The sequence below is a fragment of the Eptesicus fuscus genome, chromosome 15 (assembly GCF_027574615.1).
Source record: "Eptesicus fuscus isolate TK198812 chromosome 15, DD_ASM_mEF_20220401, whole genome shotgun sequence".
NCBI lineage: Eukaryota > Metazoa > Chordata > Mammalia > Chiroptera > Vespertilionidae > Eptesicus > Eptesicus fuscus.
The window spans coordinates 16821211-16831914 of NC_072487.1; the positions used below are offsets into that span (position 1 = coordinate 16821211).

The 10704-nt window shown below is 48.3% G+C and overlaps 1 protein-coding gene across 2 annotated transcripts in view; it reads right to left on the bottom strand.

Annotated features, from left to right (window-relative positions):
* Positions 1–9595, bottom strand: part of MTAP (methylthioadenosine phosphorylase) — a 53266-nt gene extending 43671 nt beyond the window's left edge. For both annotated transcript variants that reach the window (XM_054727408.1, XM_008154085.3), the window contains exon 1: positions 9471–9595. In XM_054727408.1, coding sequence (XP_054583383.1) covers positions 9471–9503 — 33 coding nt within the window. In that variant the 5' untranslated portion in view covers positions 9504–9595. The remainder of the gene's footprint in view (positions 1–9470) is intronic.
* Positions 9596–10704: the final 1109 nt, after the last annotated feature.

Sequence of the window (10704 nt, forward strand, 5' to 3'; positions counted from 1 at the left end):
AACAGGAACAAGAAAGGGATGCTCTCTCTCACCACTCCTGTTCAACATAGTAAAGAAGTACTAGCCATTGCTATCAGACAAGAAGAAGAAATAAAAGGCATCCAAATTGGAAAAGAAGAAGTAAAAGTGTCCTTATTTGCAGATGACATGATACTATACATAGAAAACCCTAAAGACTCCATCAAAAAATTATTAGACTTAATAAATGTATTCGGCAATGTAGCAGGATACAAAATTAATGCCAAGAAATCTATGGCATTTCTATACACCAATAGTGAACTTACAGAAAGAGAGACTAAAAAAGCAATCCCATTTACCATCATACCAAAAAAATTAAGATACCTAAGAATAAACTTAACTAAAGAGGTAAAAGACATATATGCAAAAAACTACAGGACACTGAAAAAAGAGATAGAGGAAGATATAAACAGATGGAAGAACATACCATATTCATGGATTGGTAGAATCAACATCATCAAAATGTCCATACTACTCAAAGCAATCTACAGATTCAATGCACTCCCCATTAAAATACCAACGGCATATTTCACAGACCTAGAACGAACTCTCCAAAAATTCATCTGGAATAAAAAAAGACCCCAAATAGCTGCAGCAATCCTGAGAAAGAAGAACAAAGTAGGTGGGATCTCAATACCAGATATCAAGCTGTATTACAAAGCCACTGTTCTCAAAACAGCCTGGTACTGGCACAAGAACAGACATATAAATCAATGGAATAGAATAGAGAACCCAGATATCAACCCAAACCACTATGCTCAATTAATATTTGACAAAGGAGGCATGAACATACAATGGAATCAAGACAGTCTCTTCAATAAATGGTGTTGGGAAAATTAGAGAGATACATGCAAAAAAAATGAAACTAGACCACCAACTTACACCATACACAAAAATAAACTCAAAATGGATAAAGGACTTAAACATAAGACGGGAAACCATAAAAATCCTAGAGGAATGAACAGGCAGCAAAATCTCAGACATACACCGAAGGAACTTCTTCACTGATACTGCCCCTAGGGCAATGGAAAATAAAGAGAAAATAAACAAATGGGACTACATAAAAATAAAAAGCTTTTTTAAAGCAAAAGAAACCATCAACAAAACAACAAGAAAGCCCACTACATGGGAGAACATATTTGCCAATGTTATCACTGATAAGGGTTTAATCTCCAACATTTACAGGGAACTCATACAACTCAACAAAAGGAAGATAAACAATCCAATCAAGAAATGGGCAACAGACCTAAATAGAAACTTTTCGAAAGAAGACAGAAGGAAGGCCAAGAGACACATGAAAACATGCTCAAAGTCACTAATTATCCGAGAGATGCAAATCAAAACGACAATGCGGTACCATCTCACACCTGCCAGAATGGCTATCATCAACAAATCAACAAACGACAAGTGCTGGTGAGGATGCGGAGAAAAAGGAACCCTCGTGCACTGCTGGTGGGAATGCAGACTGGTGCAGCCACTGTGGAGAACAAACAGTATGGAGTTTCCTCAAAAAACTAAAAATGGAACTCCCATTTAACCCAGTAATACCACTTCTAGGAATATATCCCAAGAAGCTAGAAACATCAATCAGAAAGGATATATGCACCCCTATGTTCATAGCAGCACAATCTACCATTGCTAAGATTTGGAAACAGCCTAAGTGCCCATCAGCAGATGAGTGGATTAAAAAACTGTGGTACATCTACACAATGGAATACTACACTGCACTAAAAAAGAAGGAATTCCTACCATTTGCAACAACATGGATGGAACTGGAGAGCATTATGCTAAGTGAAATAAGCCAGTCAGAGGAAGATAAATATCACATGATTGCACTCATCTATGGGAAATAATGAACAACATAAACTAATGATCAAAAACAGATCCAGAGACAGGGAAGCATCGATTAGACTGTCAAACCTCAGAGGGAAGGTAGGGGAGGGTGGGAGTAAGGGGGAGAGATCAACCAAAGGACTTGTATGCATGCATATAAGCCTAACCGGTGGACACAGACAAGAGGGGGGTGAGGACAGGAGTGTTTGTGTTGGGGAAGGTAATGGGGGATGAGGACAAATATGTAATACCTTAACCAATAAAGAAATTAAAATGCAAAAAAAATAATAATAAAATAAAAAAAAATAAAAGTTTTGCAAAAAAAAAAAAAAAAAAAGAAAAGAGAAAGCATAAAAAGGAAGAGACTTATCCAAGAGCTAATCACAAGGAGCCAAACTGGAATAGTAACCCAGGCCTTTCATGCTTGACCAATAAGTTGTGCTACCTCCCAATACCCCCTGGGAATCTTTATAACACCATACCCTAGTAGAAAAGTTTTCTCTCCATCTTATGAGAAAACTGATGCACAGAGAGGTCAAGTTCTGGCCGAAGGTCACAGAGCCAGCTTAGAAACAGTGACGCTGGGCATCTAAGTGAACTCCCTGGGAGGGCTGGGGGTGGGACAGCTCCCCATCCATGACCTCATCCACACTCAGGAAGCAAGGACAAGATCTTACTAGGCCTCCTGGGCCAGAAGCATCAGCCCCCATCCAGGCAATCCCAGGCTGCCTAGGAAATGTGTCCCAGCACTGAGATGGAATTTGGGACCCAATTCTGCCCAGCCAGGACTTCATTACACAAGATAAAACTCTGAAGAGGGACCCCTGATCAATCAAGATCATTGCCAGATTTCAATAGCTTAGTGCCATCCCACACTCTCCCACTGACACACCACCAGGCCAATCTTCGTAAGAGAGGATTTGACTTTCTGAGACTAGGAAAGCATTTTGTTGAAATGCTGGCTTACTTGGGCAGAATGGCTACTTCCAGCAATGTTGAAAGGGCTTGTACGAACCCCTCCCCTCTCTGTCCCCTGGTGCCTGGACCCAGGAGATTTCACATACCCACCTTGGTTTCACATTGAACCACATCACACTGAGGCCAGGACATACTACCCAAGGAACCCAGTCCTCCAGGATGGCATTCTCAAAACACCACAACCCCGAGCAGCTGAGACCAGCTCCTGCCAAGCGGTGGGCTGCCTCTGAGTGTTCAAGCTCTCGAAGCAAGAGAGCCGGGCAGTACTCCCTGACCTGAGGGCTTCAGTCCTTCAGCTCTGGTCGCCACTGACAAGTCTGGCAAGTGCAGCAGACAGAGCCCTTCTTATTGAGCCAAACTGGCTTGGAGGCCTCCCAGGGCCTTGCAAAAGCCCGGAAGTCCAGTTGTGTGAGGAGAAAGTGGCTAAATGTCTGTCTGGGAGGCCTGTTCAAAACCCGAGATCATGTCCACAGAGATAGCTGGTGGCTCCATCCCTGACAAGGTAACCCATCTGTAAGCCACCCCTGTGGGTGACGGTTATGGGCTCAACTGTGTCCCCCAAATCTATACCGTGAAGTCCTAACCCCTGATACCTCAGAATGTGACTATTTTTAGAAATAAGCTCGTTGAAGAGGTAACGTTGAATGAGGTCTCTGGTGGGCAGGGGGGTATCCATTATGACTGGTGACCTTGTAAGAGACTAGGACACAGACACGCAGAAGGAAGACCATACAGTCACAGCAAGACAATGGCATCTGCCAGCCAAGGAGAGAGGCCTCAGATGAATCAACCTGCTGACACCTTGATCTTGAATGTCCAGCCTCCAGCACTGCTTAAGCCATCCGGTCTGTGGCACTTTGCTATGGCAGCCCTAGCAAACAAATAAGCACCACTACGTTCAGAACATCCTTGGTTTTTACTTAACCAACGTCCCCGTGCCAAGTCAAGATATAATTCTAATGGGCAGACATCCCTCCTGAAACGGTCCATTATGTTTTGAGGATTTTCTGGGAAGCTTACTGTACTCTCTGAAGCTCACCTTCCCTTGAGGACGGCAGGATCCCTCCCAGCGTGCCCCCTGGGTCAGCTGCTAGATACTAGACTCACCGGGGAGCCTTCAATACCAAAGCCCAGACCACAGACTCCAGGGATGCTGATGAATTGGCCAAGGCACCGTCTGTTTTCTTAAAGCTCCGCAGGTGGATCTAACACGCAGCCAGAACCGAGCACCTGCTCTGGGACCCAGATCGTGAAATTCTAAAATCAGGGCTCGCTGAGTGTCACAGGCTGAAGAATGGCCCCTGAGAAAGATCCTACCTGCCCCGTCCCAATTCCCAGAAGCTGCCATCATTATTTGATGTGATTAAAGATTATCCTGGATTATCTGGGCGGGCCCTAAATGCAATCACAAGGGTCCTTATAAGATGATCACACGAGGAAGAGGGCGATGTGATGACGGAGGCAGAGGGAGAAAAGGGAAGTGAGGCAGGTCAAGGGGCAAGGAACGCCAGTGACCTCTGGATGCTGGAAAAGGCAGTGAAACAGATTCCTCCTTCGGTGCTCCCAGAGGACTCGCCTTGCCCTACTGACACCTGGATGTGAACTGTAAGAGAGCACATTTGCATTGTTTTAAGCCATCCAGTTTGTGGTCATCCTTAAAGCAGCCACAGGAAACCAATACACTAAGAATCACCGGAAGAGCTTGTTAAGAAGCAGATGCTCAGCCTTTTCAAAGCTCCCTGGGGCAGTGGTTGTCACACCTTAGTGGGCATTTTGAATAGACTTAAGGCTCTTCTAAACCCAGATCCTGGGCCCCGCCCCCTAGAGCTCCAGATTCAGCAGGACTGGGGTGGGGCCCAAGAACCTGCATTTCTACCATATCCCCAAGTGGGTGCAGATGCACTGAGTCCCTTGAGAACCACGGCTTTGGAAGCGTCGGTAGCACAAACTATAATACCATGATTACAATCACAGTTACCTATCTAGGGTCCACTGCACACGGTTCCTCACCTGTACCTACAGGCACACCTTTTTAAAAATATATATATTTTATTGATTTTTTTACAGAAAGGAAGAGAGAGGGATAGAGAGTTAGAAACATCGATGAGAGAGAAACATCAATGAGCTGCCTCCTGCACACCTCCTACTGGGGATGTGCCCGCAACCAAGGCACATGCCCTTGACCGGAATCAAACCTGGGACCCTTCAGTCCGCAGGCTGACGCTCTATCCACTGAGCCAAACCGGTCAGGGCACAGACACACCTTTTTAAAAAAATATTTTTATTTGTTTCAGAGAAGAAGGGAGAGGTAGAGAGAAAGAGAGAGATAAAAGCATCAATATGAGATTGATTGGCTGATTGGCTGCCTCCTGCACGCCCCCTACTGGGGATTGAGTCCACAACCCAGGCATTTGCCCTTGGCCAGAATGGAACCCTTCAGTCTACAGGCCGAGGCGACATCCACCAAACCAAACCAGCTGGGGCCACACCTCTTTTCTACTGTGCTTCATTTTACTGCACTTCACAGATATTGTAGGTTTATTGCGGTTTTTTTGTTTTGTTTGTTTTTTGTTTTTTAACAAATGGAAGGTAAGACCCTCCACCAGCAAACAGATTACAACTTGGTTTATTGTGGGGGTCTGGAACCAAACCCCGCAATATCTCTGAGGGTTGCCAGAATAAGGGAAGGTAAGAAATCCGTAGAATTATGAGAACCAAATGAAAATACAGCATTAATATCTGTCACTGTCCCGTACACCTTCCCCCCTGTGGCAAAAACAAACAGAATCCAAATGACCTTCCTCAAAGCAACAACAACAACAACAACAACAACAAAGCCCCTTCTCCGGCTTTCGGTGTGAACAGGACACAGACTGTCCTCAGGCAGACTGTCTCCGGGACTTAGCCCAGGTCCCCAAACCGAGTGTGCACCGGGCTCCTGGGGGTGCCTGGCACCGGGGACACTTCTGGCCGCCGCACGCCTTGGAGGAGCGCTCCTGGCATTCCGTGGGGAGGAGCCAAGAAGTGCTCTACGCCCTGCGGTGCTCAGGGCGGTCCGACAAAGACGGGACTGTCCTGACCACAATGCCCCCGAGTCCCTGGGCACAAAACACAGGCTCATGGGTCACCTCCAACTGGGGCATGTGGGTGGTCCCCCAGTGTCCGAGTCATTTCAAGACCTTGGATCTGAAGGCCTTGGCCAGCCACAGACAGCCAAGAGGTGAGCGTAAGAAGCCCATTCTCCAGTCTCAATTCCATTCCCCTTAAGGCCATTTTGTTAACAGCTCACTAACCCACCTAGAGTGGGACCATATCCCCTCCCTGTCATAGCAACCATGACAAACAGGACTTATTTTTAATCCCCCAGAGCAAAAGCTGGGCAGCTGCCTGGGGGACCCACACACACCCATTGAGGGAGGCCTCCAGAACGCCCTGGCTGGGGGCCAAAGACCAGCCCCCTGCATGGTCTAGCACACCACCTGCCCACGGCTGATGCTGGAGGTCCTTTCAGACACGGCTGTTATTAGTCCCAGGGGCGAGCGTCCAGTGGGCACAGGGAGGCAGCCGACTTCCTGCACTCTACAACCCCTCTCCCTTAAAGCTGCAGGATCTCTTTAGTCACACAATAAAACAGGGCACAGAGACCACAGGTGGGACTCAGTAACGTCTCACAACATCTAGTTGGTGGAATGTCAGGCTCTGGGCCCAATTCTGTTACTATCCAGGTCAGTGGCCGGCAAACCACGGCTCGCAAACCACATGCGGCTCTTTGGCCCCTTGAGTGTGGCTCGGCGTTAGAACCACTTCTTCAAAATAGACTTGCCCAGGCCGAAAACCGACTTCTGCGCAGGGGCCACGAAGTTTCAATCCCACTGTACGTGTGCGCCCGCACGTGGTATTTTGTGGAAGAGCCACACTCAAGGGGCCATAGAGCCGCATGTGGCTCGCGAGCCGCGGTTTGCAGACCACTGATCTAGGTCCGACTGTATAATGCTGGGCACCTTAGCTGACCTTTCTGGGCCTCAGCTTCCTATGCACAAAAAGGGGTTGGTGTGGCTCTTGGATCTTCAGGAACCTTCCAGCTCTACATTCCATGATCTGGGGGCAGGATATGGTTTTTTATCAGCCTACTTTGCTCTGGACACTAGCTTCTCATGTTGTCTGCACAGGATGTTGCCTCAGCAGCCTGGGGAATTTGGTGTTGGCATCATGGATTCTCAACAGCAAAGGGTGACCCTTCTAACCTCAAAGACAGAAAGCAGCAGGCAGGCCTAGCACGATGCGTACTTCTTAAGTTTATATTCAGCAGCTCGCCAAGGCCAAAAATATACATCATTCAATATTACATCAGGCTCTCACCACAAGTACCCACTCTGCACTCAAATGCACTGCACCAATTTTACAGGGAGGCTGTGTGGCCAGGAGAATGCTGAACCAGGTTAACATGAGATTGTTTTAAATACCATCCCTCTCTGTTTTTAACCTTTTGCACTCGGATGTCGAGTGTGACTCGACACGGTTAGCATCGGTAGCAGCTCGTATGTCGAGCCACACTCGACACGTAGTTTCACCGCGGGGGGGTGGGGAGGGGGATTTTTGTCTATTTTTCCAGTATCTTTTCTTGTTTTCATTAGCATGAAAGGACAAGTAAAATGTAAATGCCGTCTCAACTGATGCCACCACCTAAGCTTCACCAATGGCATCTTCAAAGGCTATTTGTTTCTAAGACACATCAGTCACGTGAAAAAGGTTAGACCAGTACACTAACTTCCAGGGGTAGATTATTATCCACTAACTTAGAGCAACGTTTAGATGGAAAGCTCCATATAATCACACCTCACCCTAACAAAAAACACAAAGATTGTGCTGTTTGTTCTAACAGAAAAATCAAAGGAGGAAGAAGAGAGACGATTTATATTTGCGAAACATGTGAATGTAAACCGGGTCTTCATGTGGGTGAATGTTTCAAAAAATATCACACCATGAAAAATTATCGAGATTAAAATTACTCTTTGAATGTATCAATAATTTGAAATATAAAAAAATCCAAATAAGTAAGTTTGTATGAAAAGAAACTCCAGTTTTTTATTCTGCTGCCACGCTTTGTGTAAAATCTGGGGTATTTAAAAAATTAAATCCCGAGTAGAATAAAGGAATCGAGAAAAAAAGCAAGCGAGTGCAAAGGGTTAATATTTCTCAGTGTATTCCTGAAGGGAAAGATTTCCTGCCTGCCCACTGAAAGCGGTGGCCACGACACCTATCATTAGTGAATTGTTGGGGAAAAGATATTCAAAATGAATCTCTGCTCCCCCACTTAAATACACTACCATTGAACAAGTTTCCACACCCCAGCAAACCCTGCGGTAAACCCCCACTTTACAGAGGGGCACCTAAGGAACTCGCTTAGCACATGAGCTTCCTTAAAACTCTTTCTGCCTCCCCCCCCCCCCCTTACTGGTAAGGGAGGCGTGTTCCGCAGATATTTTTGAATGCAATATTCTTTTCAAAATGACCAAAGGAGTTACAAATCTAAGTGTGACTGCCACACTCCCCACCCCACTCCCTGTCATAACTGCCTCGTGAAAAGCTGCACGGGCCTAATAAACGAATCATCGCTGTGACTGATTACACGGAGACAGCAGAGATTTGCCTTCTCCCCGAGAGAAGTGAACACAAAGCGAGGAACCCAGAGATACCTGGGTAAAGGAGGCGGGCCTCCTCCCTACCCCATAGGCCAAGAATTTCTCAAGTTATCTGACTTCCTAGCCAATCATAAACAGAGAAGAGATCTTAAGTTTTATCAATTTTTCTTTATGCACTGTAACTCTACACTCTCCCAGGACACCAGCCAGGCCAGAGGAGTTTAAGCCCCTGGGAAGCTGGGGGGGGGGGGGGGGGGGGGGAAGAGGGGGCTCAGAACTCGTACTCTCCTCTGGCTAAGGATCCCACCGCACAAAGGTCTCCTGTACAGAGGAGACCTGTACAAGTGCTAGAGCACAAGGCAACCGATCTCTGACTTTCATGATCACAAACAAAGCAGTTCAAAGCCAGAGGCCTCCAAAGAGGGAGCTGCCTGTACTCCAGGTCGGCGCTGCAGAAGTCAGAATGCCTGAAGCAACGAGCTGCAGGGGACACTTCAGGGCAAGGCCTACGTTTGGAAGAAAAAAAAAAAAAAAGCCGGAAGCTTGTAAAAGAGCAAACACGCAGTTCTCCCACGTGGGCCGCGGGCAGAAAGCGGAATCAGAGCGGAAGCACGAGGAGACGGGCTCAGAGCTGCAGGCACACTGCTAGCCCCAGCCGAGCGCATCTCCGGGAAAAGCAGGACCACTCGGGAAAGGCTGGCGCGCGGCGGAGCTCTGCCCACAGCCCCTCTCCAAAGGGCTTGCCCACACCCTGCACGGTGAGGGTGCAGCCGAGACCAAAGGTGGAGGGGGCGAGCTTGCAAGCTTTCCCTCCCGCCCGCTCCCCGCCCCTGGGCGAACCCGTCCTGGTGCAGTGCCCTAGACCTTTCCCGCCTCGGCGGGGGCGCACTGGCAGGGCACCCACGCAGGGCGCACGCCCCCGATGCGCGGTCCCCCCGGGCGGGAGCGAGAGCGCAGCGGGCAGGGGCGGACTGTAGCCGCCAGGACGGCTAATCTCACCTTCACGGCTGTGGGGGTGGCACCTGAGGCCATGTCTGCGCCGGGAGGAGGCTTCGGGATGGGCACGCCGTGGGGGAGAGACGCGCAGCCGGATCGAGCGCGCGGCGCGGGACCGAGCAATGCGGGTCCGGAGTGGCTCTGACTCCTCCTCTTCCTCCCCGGGACAGCTGGATTGGCTGCTGGCGTGGGCTCTCCCCCGCCGCCCCCCTCCTCAAATCGTGGTTCCCGCGTCCCGCCCCGGGTGCAGACTTTTCCGGTTCTCCGTGGGTTTGGGTGTTTCCCCATCCCCGAGGTAACTAACGGGTTTATAACAACGATACTAGTGGAGACCGTTTGTTGAGCGCTTGATTGGTGCCAGACTCTGCTGTGCACTTGAATCAGCCGCGTTAACTTTCCCAAGAACCCCACAGGGAAGAGCAGCACCCCGCTCTGCCAAGTATTGCTGGCTCATCTGTGAAAGCAGGCTGGCCTGCGTGCAGCTCTCGCGGGAGAGAGGATCAGCAGCAGAGGGAGCGGACTGCGGCTTACTCATCTCCAGTTTGGGGGGAGGCTCTTACTAGGCTGAGACCGCGCCTCACTCAGCCTGACTTGACAGGGCCAGCACCGTCTTTAACCCCTCCCACGGGGCAGCATCCAGTCCACCTAGATTCAGACTCCAGGCTCCTGTCTTCATCATTTCACATTGGCTGGTCACCGCCAACACACACACACACACACACACATATGATCCTCCTGGATCACAGATACAAAGGTACATTTGGCCACTTTGTCAGTGGATGAGAGTCTGGCATTGGAAGCTGAGGGGAAAAGTTAAAAGTTCTATGAACAAGCAGCCACTCTGGATAGAGCAGAACATTGTCAAAAAATATCTTAAGAGGGCAATAAGAAAATTAATAGTCATAATAATAAAATTTAAAAATTGCTGCCCCTTTAAATTCCCAGGTAGGCATAAAATCCTCAGAGATGTGTGAATTGGTGTACATTCAGGTTTAAAAGCCTCCATGCCATCACTGGGTAGTAAATTTACAGTGCAGAGACAAGGGAGTTGGACAAGTAGGACTTGAGGAGGGGAGTCAGGATCAGATGAACGGCTGCCAAATGTACTCCTGAGCCTGTCTCAGGGTCATTGGCTTCAAGGGGAAGAAGGTTTTTGTAGGTTCGAGATGCCCAGTTACAAGCAATAAACAACTTCAGGTTTGGTAATTTATAGTTCACATGGCAAGACTCCACAGTT